General features: G+C 43.8%; 1 protein-coding gene across 1 annotated transcript; it reads left to right on the top strand.

Annotated features, from left to right (window-relative positions):
* Nucleotides 1-12,469: 12,469 nt before the first annotated feature.
* Nucleotides 12,470-13,672, top strand: LOC310867168 (phosphatidylinositol 5-phosphate 4-kinase type-2 beta-like; the record flags this gene model as incomplete). The annotated part of the gene is made up of 1 exon (XM_083777019.1): nt 12,470-13,672. The coding sequence occupies exon 1, from the start codon at nt 12,542-12,544 to the stop codon at nt 13,670-13,672; it is 1,131 nt and encodes a 376-aa protein (XP_083633145.1). The 5' UTR covers nt 12,470-12,541.
* Between the last annotated feature and the right edge of the window lie 5,142 nt (nt 13,673-18,814).

The raw sequence follows: 18,814 nt of genomic DNA, 5'->3' as shown, positions 1-18,814 counted from the left end.
TAAAATGAGGCCATCCTTGCTCTAGGAAGCGCCAATGTTCCGATCAGGATCACCGGATAATCAGAAAAGACTGCGTTTTGTCAAAACCATGGAGAGCTCCGTAGATTTAAAGTTATTCAGCTCTTCAGGCAGCCGCTGTGACCGCGCGACACCGTTCTGACGGAACGTTCCGCCAGAAGCAGTTGCCGGTTGGATTCTATATGGCGAGTAGTTTTTGTGTTAATAAATTCGGAAAAAATTCGGCAAAAAAATATGCCGATCTACAATTTAGCTCAAAACGCAATGCGACGTGTTTTGAACTAGATAGGCCTGACACAATTATTACGCAAGTAATTATTAGAGATAAACACAGTTATTTTTTGTTTCCATCTTGGAAGATGTCAACTACAAGCTACGAAGCTAAGAAGAAAATGTAAAAAAAAAGAAAAATACAATTAAAATAATAAATTAAACTGCAGAGGTCAAAGAAATATAACTACAGTTCCTACTGTCTGGATTATTTGATGTTATGACAGGAAAACCAATAAGTAAAATGATTTCTTTCAGTTGACGACAAAGAAAGAATATATTTCAAAGCCGTGTTGATTTTGACAGCAAAAAGTTTATGTGCAATTTGTGATTATTATTTAAAGCTAAACAGAAACACAAACTAACGTTCCAATGATCAACGCAATAAACACATTTTTGTGTGACAATCGTGAATTTAAATTTGTAACAATCGTTGTCAGCCCTACTTTAGATCGGTACAATAATATTGCTATTTTTAAAAAGTTACATTTGCGGTTTAGACACAATACGGTTTCACCCCGACAACAACAGCCTTAATATAAATATACATTACATTACATTAATATAAATATGAGATTACATTTTATATGCCAGAAGAATGTCATATTCAAAGATCTTTTCATCTGTGCCTCTCTTTCCATAACATGAAAACATTACATTTTATACCATTTTATAATGACTCATTTTTATTATTTTTGTACGGCAAAATATATGAATGTCAAGACAATGCCACACCTGTACCTTTATCACCTGTTTTAAACACCTGTACATTTATCACCTGTTTTAAACACCTGTACATTTATCACCTGTTTTAAACACCTGTACATTAACACATATTTTAAGCACCTGTACATTTATCACCTGTTTTAAACACCTGTACATTTATCACCTGTTTTAAACACCTGTACATTTATCACCTGTTTTAAACACCTGTACCTTTATCACCTGTTTTAAACACCTGTACATTTATCACCTGTTTTAAACACCTGTACATTTATCACCTGTTTTAAACACCTGTACATTTATCACCTGTTTTAAACACCTGTACATTAACACCTATTTTAAACACCTGTACAAATAATATCACATATTTTAAACACCTGTACCTTTATCACATGTTTTAAACACCTGTACAATAACACCTGTTTTAAACAAAGACAAATACCACTTAGCCTACCCTGAACTTTGTTTAAAATAAGTGTTTGTCAATACTTATCAATAGGGATGGAGCTCGATAACCGATGCCCGGGGGGAAAAAAACCCTGATGACATGATTATCGAGTAACCGTTATCAATAAGCGTTGGTCTTATCAAGCCTGTTATGGAGCATAGCGGTCCATGACGTCATGTTTAAAACGATCGAGACAAGAGGTGATCAATAAATAACAGTAATCATCCACGCTGGCACAAACATGTCGGTCTAAAACTGTATTGAATTTGATACCTGCCAACCAGTGTTGTTTTTGGCAGCAAATTTCTATTTTAGTTTTAGTCATAGTCTCTTGAATAGTTTTCACTTAGTCTTAGTCACATTTTAGTCACCTGGAATGTATTAGTGTTAGTCTAGTTTTAGTCGACTAAATGTCATAAGATTTTAGTCGACTAAATCTACAGGTGATTTAGTCGACTAAAATGTATTTTGGCGGGCCTTGTTGCCGTCATAATTACTTATTTTACACTTGCTGAAAATAGCTGATCTACAAGCTCACAACGCGTCGCGTTGTGAGCTTGTAGATCGGCTATTGTCAGCATGCAACCAAGTGTAAAATGACTTATACTGGATCTCTTGTCCACTAGTCCCTTCCTAACATTTTAGTCTAGTTTTTATTTGTTGACGAAATTGTCAGTATATTTAGTCTTAGTTTTAGTCATCGTAGCTTAGTTTTCATTTAGTTTCCATTTGTTTTTGTCAGTGAAAATAGCTAGTCGACGAACATTTTTCGTCTTGGTTTCAGTCGACGAAAACAAAACTGCTGCCAACCAGCGCTGTGCGGGTAAATACAATGACACTTGAAGTGACGGTACTCATTAAACAGTTAACAGTTTATTTTATATTATTTTATTGGTAAAAAAGGTCAATTGTGCCTTCCGTCTGTTTGAAAAGTTCTGTATTTGAAGGCCCTAGAGTAAAAGATACTGGTTCTGTTCAGAATTTATCGTCTCCCGTCTTTCCACAAAATAATGCTCAATATAGTGGGCTCGATAAGAACCTGGCTCGATAAGCCTGATCAATAAGGTGCTCGTTATCAATACAAATTATCAATTATCAATGCCTTATTATTTCTACTGCCATGATCAATACTTATCATCAATGCCTTATTTCTACTGCCATGGTCAATAGTCTTGTCCGATCCGTTTATTTTTATTTTTAATACAAGCAAATGTTTTGTCGGTGGTTCCCAAAGTGGGGTCCGGGGACCCCCAGGGGTCCTTGAGGGAGTTCCAGGGGGTCCCCAGCTAGAAGATAGTTCGGGACCAAATGGACCCTCATTGGGTCTGTAACTCTAAAGAGTGTTAACATATATATGTTACAATATAAGTGGGGGTCCCAGAGATAGAAATGCCATTAATTGGGGGGTCCGTAGGCCAAACTGAAATCCCTGCTAGAGCCGTGTTAATTCTTCGCTCATGGGGGTCCCTGGCATATATTTTCAAACGGGGGTCTGCGTGCTGACAAGTGTCCATTTGGGGGTCCTTGACTTGAAGCAGTTTGAGAACCACTGGTTTATGTAGTTGATTGTTCCAACATTGTGTTGTTATTATATGTCTAGAATCTAGATGTATTCTACGTCTAGATTCTACGTCTAGAATCTAGAACATCTAGATGTATTCTACATCTAGAATCTAGATTCTAGAACATCTGGGGCTGTATTTTGCGTGTCTTAAAGGTATATTCAGTGATTTCACTCAAAAAACCTTAGGTTTCGTTTTTGGCTGTGGGACCCAGCCTTTCGTCCAATCAGGATAGAGAGTAAAAAACGAAACCTAAGGTTCTTTGACCCCCAGGGGTTAACTGGGGACAGGGAGGAACTCCTTATATGGTCAGCGCACTCTATAGTAGGGAGGATTATCACAACAAAACAAAAAAAGAAGTGATATTTGATTTAAGTGAAATCACTGAATATACCTTTAAGTACCAGGTCTTATTACCTAACTTGAGTAAACTGAGTAAAAGACCTGGAGGCGTGATCAATGCCATTTGGCTATTCTGAGTGGCCAAAGAGCATTGATCACACCTCCAGATCTTTAGTTTACTCAAGTTAGGTAATAAGACCTGGTACTTAAGACACGCAAAATACAGCCCCTAGACCACTGGTTCCCAAGCAGTGTCTCGGGACCCATTTATGGGTCGCGGCCACATATTTATGGGTCCCTTTATTTGTATTTTATATTATTTCAAACATCCAAAAAAATAAGAAATAAAATAAGAAATCCCCAAAAAGCAAACATTTTCATGAATTCAAAACAAACACATTTTATTTTTCCCAGTAACTCCGTAAATAAAGACATTTAAGAAATATCATGAACTGGAAAACGTGTTTAAGAAGTATTGAAATTAGCCGATCTACGAGTTCAATGTGAGCTTTTGTAGATCTGCTATTTTCACTATATGGGTTTGGGGTCTCGCTCTGAACGGTTTTGGGAACCACTGCTCAAAAAGCAGATCTACAAACTAACAACTACTATTCTTTCTGTCTGGATTATTTTATGTTACGATATGAAAAACTATAAATAAAATGTGTTTTCAGTTGACGACAAAATAATTAAAAGGATTTCATGTGTTGATTTTTCTTTTTTTTTATGTAATTTTTTTGTGGCTTTCGGCTTTTTTTTATATGTTTTTATGGAGGGACAGACAGTATAGGCTGACAGGAGATGGGGAGAGAGATGGGGGGGGGGGGAGAGATGCAGTAAAGGCCGTCGGGATCGGGAGTCGAACCCGCGGCACACTGCCAGACTGGACTACCAGCCAAGGTTCCTGGACCACTGAGCCATGGCCCAGGCCTGTTGTGTTGATTTTTAGGGTGCAGTACTTAGTTTAGACAGTTTTTGGTTTAGACTAGTCAATGGTTAGACCAGTCATTAGTCCTACAACTACAACCTATCTAAAACCCTCAACCTAAACCTAACCTCCCACGGGGCAGCACACCTAAACCTAACCTTAACCCATGTCTAACCAATGACTAGTCTAAACTAAGTATGCACCCCGATTTGGGTAGCAAATTTTAGTAGCCTATCAGAAAAAAAAAGAAAAAAAGAAGCGCTATACGTGGGTCCTTTATGTAGATAAAACTGTAGACAGGGTGCTCTTTGGAGAGGGTTTCATAAAGCAAAGCAAGAGTTCTTAAAAGGTTCTATACCTTATTGAGTCAATTTCACTGTGGAAGGAGGAACTTACAAGAGGGTCCAAGGCAGCTCTCTGTCCAGTTGAAGTAGAAAAAATCCTTTATTTCATATTAAAAGGGTTAAAAACACGACCAACGCGTTCCGGCCTGCATCATGGGCCTTCATCAGGGTCAGATTTTAGTATTTTTTCATTTAGTTTGTATAAGTCATATTTTATAGTCATCTGAAATGTTGCGGGACGGGACGGTGCTCTGATCTTTTGGTTCCCACGATGGGTTGATCGCGATGTCCCGATCACGTTTCTTTGCTCGCGATCCAATTCCCAATCATTAGATTTTTTTGAGCATGAAATAAGTCTGAGATTGTCTTATTCCAGCAGCTTCTCGTATAGCATGGCTCGTTAGGCTCATCATTAGACTTTCCTTCCCATCCCTCCTGGGTTCCAATCCTGCTCAACATAACGATCAGTCTCGCTGTTCTCCCAGAGCGGAGCTCTCTGCGTCGCTAGGCTAGGCTAGGCTAGGTCGTTTTCTACCGACATTTTGGGTCATATTGGCTACATCGATCTTTAAAATAAAGTCAAACCCGTGTGAAGTGAGCGGCGCTCTTATCATCGTACATCATCATGACGTAACATGTCGATTTGCTCAGACACATAATCATGACGTAAGTTCTCCATGCATTATCACTGGGGAATTTAACTCATTCCGCGCCTCTGACGAGATTGGACCAGATAATGGTTTATAATGTCTAATAATGAGTTTTACACGTTTTTACCAAAAAATTGCGAATCCTCTAGTTTATTTTAATCTCACATCCCACCAGGCTAACACTGGGGCCCAAAACGTCCAAATATGACTCGAAGTTTGCCAAACAAAACTGACGTCATAATCGTCGTCGCGTCGATTTTCCCCGGCATCGAATAACAGGCTTCGCTCGGAGCTCCGGTTCCGCAATAGTTCGACGTTTGGCAAACCGACGCCTTCAGGAGATTTCACGCTTTTCAGTTAATCCCCCCCCACCACCAACACCACCCCACACCCCACCGGGCCCGGCTAACTGCTAGCAACGCTAACAGGCGCTGAGATGGCGCTCGTGTCGTCGTTGGCGACGTCGGAGCCGCGGACCAAGACGAAGAAGAGGCACTTCATCGGGCAGAAGGCCAAGCTGTTCGTGGCCGGCGAGCCCGTGCTCAACGTCCTGATGTGGGGCGTGGCCCACACGGTGGCCGACCTGTCGGCGCTGCCCGTGCCCCTCATGCTCCTCCCCGACGACTTCAAGGCCCACTGCAAGCTGCGCGTGGATAACCACCTGTTCAGCCGCGAGCACCTGCCCGCCCGCTTCAAGTTCAAGGAGTACTGCCCCGTGGTGTTCCGTGACGTCCGCGCGCGCTTCGGCCTCGTAGTGTAGCATAGCTCCAGGTTGTACAGGGTTAGGGTTAGCATGTTAGCGTCATAGCGTAGCTCCAGGTTGTAAGAGGACCAGAGCCCAGCGTTGTACAACTCCAGGAATTATTCCGCTGTCACTTTTCAATGATTTTGTTACTACTTTAACGCGAGGAAGCTGTTACTTTATGTGTCAATCTAAAGTGTCCGCGGTCTGGACATATCTTTATTTTACTGTATTGTTGTTTTTAAATAGTATTCTGTCAAGTTGTTTTTTGTAATCAATCTATTCAAAAGTAATTTAAAACCACATGCTAAAGCTAATTGTGTGCTAAAGCTTAATTGTGTGTTCAAGCTAACTACGTGCTAAAGCTAACTGCTTGCTAAAGCTAACCGCGTGCTAAAGCTGCTCATTCGTGCCTGTCCAGAGTTGTTGTTGTCATCGGGAGGAAACCTTCCGAATCCATATTTTTATATTTAAGTTTTAACAGCGTGCACCGCTCAGTTAACACAGGTGTGATTTTTACTCGTAAGTGAATGCCTTAAACCGTATCACTGCCACCTGGTGGACGCAGATGCCAGCGCTTGACTGCCGACCCGGATCTACTTGGTTTTAGTGTGATGCACGTCCGGTTTGGGCGTCCATTTTAGATGCTAAATAATTAGCGCCAATGCTAGCGAGCTAAAATGAGGCCATCCTTGCTCTAGGAAGCGCCAATGTTCCGATCAGGATCACCGGATAATCAGAAAAGACTGCGTTTTGTCAAAACCATGGAGAGCTCCGTAGATTTAAAGTTATTCAGCTCTTCAGGCAGCCGCTGTGACCGCGCGACACCGTTCTGACGGAACGTTCCGCCAGAAGCAGTTGCCGGTTGGATTCTATATGGCGAGTAGTTTTTGTGTTAATAAATTCGGAAAAAATTCGGCAAAAAAATATGCCGATCTACAATTTAGCTCAAAACGCAATGCGACGTGTTTTGAACTAGATAGGCCTGACACAATTATTACGCAAGTAATTATTAGAGATAAACACAGTTATTTTTTGTTTCCATCTTGGAAGATGTCAACTACAAGCTACGAAGCTAAGAAGAAAATGTAAAAAAAAAGAAAAATACAATTAAAATAATAAATTAAACTGCAGAGGTCAAAGAAATATAACTACAGTTCCTACTGTCTGGATTATTTGATGTTATGACAGGAAAACCAATAAGTAAAATGATTTCTTTCAGTTGACGACAAAGAAAGAATATATTTCAAAGCCGTGTTGATTTTGACAGCAAAAAGTTTATGTGCAATTTGTGATTATTATTTAAAGCTAAACAGAAACACAAACTAACGTTCCAATGATCAACGCAATAAACACATTTTTGTGTGACAATCGTGAATTTAAATTTGTAACAATCGTTGTCAGCCCTACTTTAGATCGGTACAATAATATTGCTATTTTTAAAAAGTTACATTTGCGGTTTAGACACAATACGGTTTCACCCCGACAACAACAGCCTTAATATAAATATACATTACATTACATTAATATAAATATGAGATTACATTTTATATGCCAGAAGAATGTCATATTCAAAGATCTTTTCATCTGTGCCTCTCTTTCCATAACATGAAAACATTACATTTTATACCATTTTATAATGACTCATTTTTATTATTTTTGTACGGCAAAATATATGAATGTCAAGACAATGCCACACCTGTACCTTTATCACCTGTTTTAAACACCTGTACATTTATCACCTGTTTTAAACACCTGTACATTTATCACCTGTTTTAAACACCTGTACATTAACACATATTTTAAGCACCTGTACATTTATCACCTGTTTTAAACACCTGTACATTTATCACCTGTTTTAAACACCTGTACATTTATCACCTGTTTTAAACACCTGTACCTTTATCACCTGTTTTAAACACCTGTACATTTATCACCTGTTTTAAACACCTGTACATTTATCACCTGTTTTAAACACCTGTACATTTATCACCTGTTTTAAACACCTGTACATTAACACCTATTTTAAACACCTGTACAAATAATATCACATATTTTAAACACCTGTACCTTTATCACATGTTTTAAACACCTGTACAATAACACCTGTTTTAAACAAAGACAAATACCACTTAGCCTACCCTGAACTTTGTTTAAAATAAGTGTTTGTCAATACTTATCAATAGGGATGGAGCTCGATAACCGATGCCCGGGGGGAAAAAAACCCTGATGACATGATTATCGAGTAACCGTTATCAATAAGCGTTGGTCTTATCAAGCCTGTTATGGAGCATAGCGGTCCATGACGTCATGTTTAAAACGATCGAGACAAGAGGTGATCAATAAATAACAGTAATCATCCACGCTGGCACAAACATGTCGGTCTAAAACTGTATTGAATTTGATACCTGCCAACCAGTGTTGTTTTTGGCAGCAAATTTCTATTTTAGTTTTAGTCATAGTCTCTTGAATAGTTTTCACTTAGTCTTAGTCACATTTTAGTCACCTGGAATGTATTAGTGTTAGTCTAGTTTTAGTCGACTAAATGTCATAAGATTTTAGTCGACTAAATCTACAGGTGATTTAGTCGACTAAAATGTATTTTGGCGGGCCTTGTTGCCGTCATAATTACTTATTTTACACTTGCTGAAAATAGCTGATCTACAAGCTCACAACGCGTCGCGTTGTGAGCTTGTAGATCGGCTATTGTCAGCATGCAACCAAGTGTAAAATGACTTATACTGGATCTCTTGTCCACTAGTCCCTTCCTAACATTTTAGTCTAGTTTTTATTTGTTGACGAAATTGTCAGTATATTTAGTCTTAGTTTTAGTCATCGTAGCTTAGTTTTCATTTAGTTTCCATTTGTTTTTGTCAGTGAAAATAGCTAGTCGACGAACATTTTTCGTCTTGGTTTCAGTCGACGAAAACAAAACTGCTGCCAACCAGCGCTGTGCGGGTAAATACAATGACACTTGAAGTGACGGTACTCATTAAACAGTTAACAGTTTATTTTATATTATTTTATTGGTAAAAAAGGTCAATTGTGCCTTCCGTCTGTTTGAAAAGTTCTGTATTTGAAGGCCCTAGAGTAAAAGATACTGGTTCTGTTCAGAATTTATCGTCTCCCGTCTTTCCACAAAATAATGCTCAATATAGTGGGCTCGATAAGAACCTGGCTCGATAAGCCTGATCAATAAGGTGCTCGTTATCAATACAAATTATCAATTATCAATGCCTTATTATTTCTACTGCCATGATCAATACTTATCATCAATGCCTTATTTCTACTGCCATGGTCAATAGTCTTGTCCGATCCGTTTATTTTTATTTTTAATACAAGCAAATGTTTTGTCGGTGGTTCCCAAAGTGGGGTCCGGGGACCCCCAGGGGTCCTTGAGGGAGTTCCAGGGGGTCCCCAGCTAGAAGATAGTTCGGGACCAAATGGACCCTCATTGGGTCTGTAACTCTAAAGAGTGTTAACATATATATGTTACAATATAAGTGGGGGTCCCAGAGATAGAAATGCCATTAATTGGGGGGTCCGTAGGCCAAACTGAAATCCCTGCTAGAGCCGTGTTAATTCTTCGCTCATGGGGGTCCCTGGCATATATTTTCAAACGGGGGTCTGCGTGCTGACAAGTGTCCATTTGGGGGTCCTTGACTTGAAGCAGTTTGAGAACCACTGGTTTATGTAGTTGATTGTTCCAACATTGTGTTGTTATTATATGTCTAGAATCTAGATGTATTCTACGTCTAGATTCTACGTCTAGAATCTAGAACATCTAGATGTATTCTACATCTAGAATCTAGATTCTAGAACATCTGGGGCTGTATTTTGCGTGTCTTAAAGGTATATTCAGTGATTTCACTCAAAAAACCTTAGGTTTCGTTTTTGGCTGTGGGACCCAGCCTTTCGTCCAATCAGGATAGAGAGTAAAAAACGAAACCTAAGGTTCTTTGACCCCCAGGGGTTAACTGGGGACAGGGAGGAACTCCTTATATGGTCAGCGCACTCTATAGTAGGGAGGATTATCACAACAAAACAAAAAAAGAAGTGATATTTGATTTAAGTGAAATCACTGAATATACCTTTAAGTACCAGGTCTTATTACCTAACTTGAGTAAACTGAGTAAAAGACCTGGAGGCGTGATCAATGCCATTTGGCTATTCTGAGTGGCCAAAGAGCATTGATCACACCTCCAGATCTTTAGTTTACTCAAGTTAGGTAATAAGACCTGGTACTTAAGACACGCAAAATACAGCCCCTAGACCACTGGTTCCCAAGCAGTGTCTCGGGACCCATTTATGGGTCGCGGCCACATATTTATGGGTCCCTTTATTTGTATTTTATATTATTTCAAACATCCAAAAAAATAAGAAATAAAATAAGAAATCCCCAAAAAGCAAACATTTTCATGAATTCAAAACAAACACATTTTATTTTTCCCAGTAACTCCGTAAATAAAGACATTTAAGAAATATCATGAACTGGAAAACGTGTTTAAGAAGTATTGAAATTAGCCGATCTACGAGTTCAATGTGAGCTTTTGTAGATCTGCTATTTTCACTATATGGGTTTGGGGTCTCGCTCTGAACGGTTTTGGGAACCACTGCTCAAAAAGCAGATCTACAAACTAACAACTACTATTCTTTCTGTCTGGATTATTTTATGTTACGATATGAAAAACTATAAATAAAATGTGTTTTCAGTTGACGACAAAATAATTAAAAGGATTTCATGTGTTGATTTTTCTTTTTTTTTATGTAATTTTTTTGTGGCTTTCGGCTTTTTTTTATATGTTTTTATGGAGGGACAGACAGTATAGGCTGACAGGAGATGGGGAGAGAGATGGGGGGGGGGGGAGAGATGCAGTAAAGGCCGTCGGGATCGGGAGTCGAACCCGCGGCACACTGCCAGACTGGACTACCAGCCAAGGTTCCTGGACCACTGAGCCATGGCCCAGGCCTGTTGTGTTGATTTTTAGGGTGCAGTACTTAGTTTAGACAGTTTTTGGTTTAGACTAGTCAATGGTTAGACCAGTCATTAGTCCTACAACTACAACCTATCTAAAACCCTCAACCTAAACCTAACCTCCCACGGGGCAGCACACCTAAACCTAACCTTAACCCATGTCTAACCAATGACTAGTCTAAACTAAGTATGCACCCCGATTTGGGTAGCAAATTTTAGTAGCCTATCAGAAAAAAAAAGAAAAAAAGAAGCGCTATACGTGGGTCCTTTATGTAGATAAAACTGTAGACAGGGTGCTCTTTGGAGAGGGTTTCATAAAGCAAAGCAAGAGTTCTTAAAAGGTTCTATACCTTATTGAGTCAATTTCACTGTGGAAGGAGGAACTTACAAGAGGGTCCAAGGCAGCTCTCTGTCCAGTTGAAGTAGAAAAAATCCTTTATTTCATATTAAAAGGGTTAAAAACACGACCAACGCGTTCCGGCCTGCATCATGGGCCTTCATCAGGGTCAGATTTTAGTATTTTTTCATTTAGTTTGTATAAGTCATATTTTATAGTCATCTGAAATGTTGCGGGACGGGACGGTGCTCTGATCTTTTGGTTCCCACGATGGGTTGATCGCGATGTCCCGATCACGTTTCTTTGCTCGCGATCCAATTCCCAATCATTAGATTTTTTTGAGCATGAAATAAGTCTGAGATTGTCTTATTCCAGCAGCTTCTCGTATAGCATGGCTCGTTAGGCTCATCATTAGACTTTCCTTCCCATCCCTCCTGGGTTCCAATCCTGCTCAACATAACGATCAGTCTCGCTGTTCTCCCAGAGCGGAGCTCTCTGCGTCGCTAGGCTAGGCTAGGCTAGGTCGTTTTCTACCGACATTTTGGGTCATATTGGCTACATCGATCTTTAAAATAAAGTCAAACCCGTGTGAAGTGAGCGGCGCTCTTATCATCGTACATCATCATGACGTAACATGTCGATTTGCTCAGACACATAATCATGACGTAAGTTCTCCATGCATTATCACTGGGGAATTTAACTCATTCCGCGCCTCTGACGAGATTGGACCAGATAATGGTTTATAATGTCTAATAATGAGTTTTACACGTTTTTACCAAAAAATTGCGAATCCTCTAGTTTATTTTAATCTCACATCCCACCAGGCTAACACTGGGGCCCAAAACGTCCAAATATGACTCGAAGTTTGCCAAACAAAACTGACGTCATAATCGTCGTCGCGTCGATTTTCCCCGGCATCGAATAACAGGCTTCGCTCGGAGCTCCGGTTCCGCAATAGTTCGACGTTTGGCAAACCGACGCCTTCAGGAGATTTCACGCTTTTCAGTTAATCCCCCCCCACCACCAACACCACCCCACACCCCACCGGGCCCGGCTAACTGCTAGCAACGCTAACAGGCGCTGAGATGGCGCTCGTGTCGTCGTTGGCGACGTCGGAGCCGCGGACCAAGACGAAGAAGAGGCACTTCATCGGGCAGAAGGCCAAGCTGTTCGTGGCCGGCGAGCCCGTGCTCAACGTCCTGATGTGGGGCGTGGCCCACACGGTGGCCGACCTGTCGGCGCTGCCCGTGCCCCTCATGCTCCTCCCCGACGACTTCAAGGCCCACTGCAAGCTGCGCGTGGATAACCACCTGTTCAGCCGCGAGCACCTGCCCGCCCGCTTCAAGTTCAAGGAGTACTGCCCCGTGGTGTTCCGTGACGTCCGCGCGCGCTTCGGCCTCGACGACCAGGACTACGCTGCCTCGCTGACGCACGGCGCCCCCACCCGTAGCTCCTCCTCCTCCTCCGCTGACGACAACGACAACAACGAGCGCATCTTCCACAGCTCCGACCGGCGGCTGGTGGTGAAGACGGTGTCGGCCGAGGACGTGTCGGAGATCCACAACGTGCTGAAGCGCTACCACCAGTTCGTGGTGGAGTGCCACGGGCGCACGCTGCTGCCGCAGTTCCTCGGCATGTACAAGCTGACCCTGGAGGGCGCCGACACCTTCGCCGTGGTGACACGCAACGCCTTCGGCCGGCGCCGCGCCGTCCACCGCAAGTACGACCTGAAGGGCTCCACGGTGGCGCGCGAGGCGTCGCCGCGGGAGCGCGCCAAGCCGCTGCCCACGCTGAAGGACGTGGACTTCCTGCGCGAGGAACGGCGGCTGTACCTCGACGACGTCGTCGGAAACGGAAACGACGGCGGTGACAACAAGCGCCAGTTCCTGGAGAAGCTGAGGCGCGACGTGGACTTCCTGGGCTCCACGCTCAAGGTGATGGACTACCGCCTCCTGCTGGGCATCCACGACGTGGAGAGAGGGGAGCGCGAGGAGGCCGAGGGGAGTAGGAGGAGGAGGAGCGACGAGACGACGGGGATCGAGGAGGACGACGATGGCGAGCAGCAGCAGCGCCGCCAGGACGGGGACCTGTTGGGTCCTCATGGGGTGGTCGACGACGGGGACCTGTACGCCATCGGGAGCCACGGCGGCGGCGCGGCACGGCGCGAGGTGTACTTCATGGCCATCGTGGGCATCCTGACGCCGTACGACGCGCGCAAGAAGGCGGCGCACGCCGCCAAGACGGTGAAGCACGGCGCGCACGCCGACATCTCCACCGTCAACCCGGACACCTACGCCAAGCGCTTCCTGGAGTTCGTCACCACCATCTTGTAAACTGGTTGTTTTTTTTTTCTCCAAAAACTCCTTTTCAAATCCCAAACACCGGTTATTTGCCCCCCCCCCCCCCCCCCCTCCCAGGATTATCTGAATTTGGCCGCGGACCCCCCCCCCCCCCCCCCATCATAACCCATTCTGACCTGAGATCAGATTCATACGAGGTTTCCACTGGACACACACTGGTCTGATCAACCCATTCTGACCTGAGATCAGATTCATACGAGGTTTCCACTGGACACACACTGGTCTGATTAAAATATGTTGTTCCAGAGACCCGACCCCCCTCCCACCACCCCCTCCCCCAGAAGCAACGATTTGAATTTAAAATGTTCACTCCGGACGAATATATATATATTCAAAGATTTGAGCCACATTTTTACGATAAAAAAAAGGCAGATCTACAAGCTCATAATGAGCTTGAGCTTGTAGATCTGCTATTTCCAACAGCTAAAGTATAGCACATGTCGCGCACACGCCGACATCTCCACCGACAACCCCCGACACGCCATGAAGCGCTTCCTCCAGTTCGTCACCACCATCTTGTAACTTTTACCTTTTTTTTCTTCTTTCTTTTTTGTCTCCACCAGCCAAAGAAAGGCATCTCTCTCTAGGTGGTCCTCAGACCCAGCCCTCCATCGTCACGTCCAGTCATCCCAGATGGTTCTCCATACATCTGACCAGTTCTTACAGATGGTTCTCCATACATCTGACCAGTTCAATACTTCAACCATCTGATACATCTGATACATCTGACCAGTTCTTACAGATGGTTCTCCATACATCTGACCAGTTCTTACAGATGGTTCTCCATACATGTGACCAGTTCTTACAGATGGTTCTCCATACATCTGACCAGTTCAATACTTCAACCATCTGATACATCTGATACATCTGATAGATCTGACCAGTTCTTACAGATGGTTCTCCATACATCTGACCAGTTCTTACAGATGGTTCTACATACATCTGACCAGTTCTTATAGATGGTTCTCCATACATCTGACCAGTTCTTACAGATGGTTCCCCATACATCTGACCAGTTCTTACAGTCATCATGGTTCTCCATACATCTGACCAGTTCTTCCAGATGGTTCTCCATACATCTGACCAGTTATTACAGTCATCATGGTTCTCCATACATCTATCTGACCAGTTCTTACAGATGGTTCTCCATACATCTGACCAGTTCTTCCAGATGGTTCTCCATACATCTGACCAGTTCTTACAGATGGTTCTCCATACATCTGACCAGTTCTTCCAGATGGTTCTCCATACATCTGACCAGTTCTTACAGACATCCCAGATGGTTCTCCATACATCTGACCAGTTCTTCCAGATGGTTCTCCATACGTCTGACCAGTTCTTCCAGATGGTTCTCCATACGTCTGACCAGTTCTTACAGATGGTTCTCCATACATCTGACCAGTTCTTACAGTCATCCCATATGGTTCTCCATACATCTGACCAGTTCTTATAGATGGTTCTCCATACATCTGACCAGTTCTTACAGATGGTTCTCCATACATCTGACCAGTTCTTACAGATGGTTCTCCATACATCAGACCACTTCTTACAGACATCCCAGATGGTTCTCCATACATCTGACCAGCTCGTTGGTGGTCTGATTAACCCATTCTGACCTGAGATCAGATTCATACGAGGTTTCCACTGGACACACACTGGTCTGATGAACCCATTCTGACCTGAGATCAGATTCTAAAAATGTCAGTCGTTCTTCGATTTTTCAAAAATAGCAGACCTACAAGCTCCTAGCGCGCCACTCGGTGGCGCGCTATGAGCTTGTAGATCTGCTATTTTTCAATAGCTAAAGCATGACATGATGCTGACACCAAAATGGGTTCCCGTTCAGAATGGGTTAAGTACATCCACGTTATGTCCATGTAACGTCCTCTTGGTCGATGCCCACGTATTGGTTCCCACAGCATTTGTTTGCTGGCTGGCGGTTCTTTATGTCAGTGGCATGCAGTGTCCTTCTAGTCTCATTCTCCTGGTGTCTTTGGCAGTGTCCTGCTAGTCTCATTCTCCTGGTGTCTTTGGCAGTGTCCTGCTAGTCTCATTCTCCTGGTGTCTTTGGCAGTGTCCTGCTAGTCTCATTATCCTGGTGTCTTTGGCAGTGTCCTGCTAGTCTCATTCTCCTGGTGTCTTTGGCAGTGTCCTGCTATAGTCTCATTCTCCTGGTGTCTTTGGCAGTGTCCTGCTATAGTCTCATTCTCCTGGTGTCTTTGACAGTGTCCTGCTATAGTCTCATTATCCTGGTGTCTTTGGCAGTGTCCTGCTATAGTCTCATTCTCCTGGTGTCTTTGACAGTGCCCTGCTATAGTCTCATTCTCCAGGTGTCTTTGGCAGTGTCCTGCTATAGTCTCATTCTCCTGGTGTCTTTGGCAGTGTCCTGCTAGTCTCATTCTCCTGGTGTCTTTGGCAGTGTCCTGCTAGTCTCATTCTCCTGGTGTCTTTGGCAGTGTCCTGCTATAGTCTCATTATCCTGGTGTCTTTCGCAGTGTCCTGCTATAGTCTCATTCTCCTGGTGTCTTTGGCAGTGTCCTGCTAGTCTCATTCTCCTGGTGTCTGTGGCAGTGTCCTGCTATAGTCTCATTCTCCTGGTGTCTTTGGCAGTGTCCTGCTAGTCTCATTCTCCTGGTGTCTTTGGCAGTGTCCTGCTAGTCTCATTATCCTGGTGTATTTGGCAGTGTCCTGCTAGTCTCATTATCCTGGTGTCTTTGGCAGTGTCCTGCTATAGTCTCATTATCCTGGTGTCTTTGGCAGTGTCCTGCTATAGTCTCATTCTCCTGGTGTCTTTGGCAGTGTCCTGGTGTCTTTGGCAGTGTCCTGCTATAGTCCCATTCTCCTGGTGTCTTTGGCAGTGTCCTGCTAGTCTCATTATCCTGGTGTCTTTGGCAGTGTCCTGCTATAGTCTCATTCTCCTGGTGTCTTTGGCAGTGTCCTGCTATAGTCTCATTCTCCTGGTGTCTTTGGCAGTGTCTCTGCTATAGTCTCATTCTCCTGGTGTCTTTGGCAGTGTCCTGCTAGTCTCATTCTCCTGGTGTCTTTGGCAGTGTCCTGCTAGTTTCATTCTCCTGGTGTCTTTGGCAGTGTCCTGCTAGTCTCATTCTCCTGGTGTCTTTGGCAGTGTCTCTGCTATAGTCTCATTCTCCTGGTGTCTTTGGCAGTGTCCTGCTAGTCTCATTCTCCTGGTGTCTTTGGCAGTGTCCTGCTAGTCTCATTCTCCTGGTGTCTTTGGCAGTGTCCTGCTATAGTCTCATTCTCCTGGTGTCTTTGGCAGTGTCTCTGCTATAGTCTCATTCTCCTGGTGTCTTTGGCAGTGTCCTGCTAGTCTCATTCTCCTGGTGTCTTTGGCAGTGTCCTGCTAGTCTCATTCTCCTGGTGTCTTTGGCAGTGTCCTGCTAGTCTCATTATCCTGGTGTCTTTGGCAGTGTCCTGCTAATCTCATTCTCCTGGTGTCTTTGGCAGTGTCCTGGTGTCTTTGGCAGTGTCCTGCTATAGTCTCATTCTCCTGGTGTCTTTGGCAGTGTCCTGCTATAGTCTCATTCTCCTGGTGTCTTTGGCAGTGTCTCTGCTATAGTCTCATTATCCTGGTGTCTTTGGCAGTGTCCTGCTAGTCTCATTCTCCTGGTGTCTTTGGCAGTGTCCTGCTAGTCTCATTATCCTGGTGTCTTTGGCAGTGTCCTGCTAGTCTCATTCTCCTGGTGTCTTTGGCAGTGTCTCTGCTATATTCTCATGGTGTCTTTGGCAGTGTCCTGCTAGTCTCATGCTCCTGGTGTCTTTGGCAGTGTCCTGCTAGTCTCATTCTCCTGGCTGCTACTTTCTGGCTCACCCTTGGTATTTCCTCATACAGAGTCTTGTTAGTGACATGTACAGTCTTGCTGATGTTGAGTACTGCACGCAGCATTCTGGTGTAGCACCCATCAAGGGACTTCTGCAGTGTTGGCTTCATGGTCCTGCATTCACTGCCATATAGAGGAACAGACTCCACCGTTGCGTATAGAAGAAGCTGAGTTTGGTTTGACGGGGGGGAGGTTGGAGTTCCATACACTGGCCATGCCGTTCGGGGCCCTCCATGCAAGTGCCTTCCTCACTTCCTCACATCTTGCTCGGTTGAGTTGACCCATGAGCCCGGGTACCTGAAGCCCTTGACCTCCTTCAGCACAGTTCCTCCTGTTGTTGTTGGAGTTGAATGATCCGGTGAGATGCTAGTATAGGCCCACGGTGGCACACTGGGACTCCACTCTGGTCAGGAGCTCCTGTGCTTGCTGCACGTTGTCAGAGAGCAGGCCGATGTCGTCCACATAGTCCAGAATCTGTCAGGACTACTTCGGGGGTGTCGTCTCGACCTCCTTGGAGTTAAAGTGAAGCCAAAGATCCTGCTCTCGTCCACCGATGGCTTTTCTGAGTGCGTAATCCAGGACTATGATGAAGAGGAAGGGGGCTATAGGGTGTTTGTCCCCCTGCATTACCCTGGCCCGGATGTCCAACTCCTCGCTGTTGCCGTCTGGGGGTCGCCGCCCTGACCCTTGTTCCTTTTTGTTTTATAATACTCCTCCAGATCCTGTCCAAAAATCCCACAAATCGTTACACAGTAGCTCCATAGAGCACCGAAGTCCTGACGTAACTCGCTCATCCCTTCCATTCTCCTGGTTCTAAAGTCCTGACGTAACTCGTTCATCCCTTCCATTCCCCTGGTTCTAAAGTCCTGACGTAACTCGCTCATCCCTTCGATTCCCCTGGTTCGCGGAAGTAATGTCTCTATGGAGAATAACATGGGGTGATCTTAATATCGTCTACTATAAGCGTTGTGGTCCAAAAATAAACAAGCTGTCTCGGCGTTATTGTCAGGGAGGTATCGTTTGCAACAGTCAGTCACTCATATATGATACAGTCTGCTTCTAGCGAAAATCTAACTAATTCAGCAGCAGTAACATTAGCGTTTTCTCTCAGTCAGTTGATTCTTCATATCCATATGAGTGAAGCGGCCGGGGTGACATGTTTATTTTTCAAACACAGTTCTTATATGAAGTAATCTAAAAATCCTCCTATGGCGATTTCAATACAACATAAAAAATACATGAACCTGGGGACTGACGCCCTCTACTGAAAGTGACG

The sequence above is a fragment of the Protomyctophum parallelum genome (genome assembly GCF_964188405.1).
Source record: "Protomyctophum parallelum genome assembly, chromosome: 11".
NCBI classification, from domain to species: Eukaryota; Metazoa; Chordata; class Actinopteri; order Myctophiformes; family Myctophidae; genus Protomyctophum; species Protomyctophum parallelum.
The sequence above is the reverse complement of the archived record's forward strand: the minus strand, read 5'-3'. Positions and strand labels throughout refer to the sequence as shown.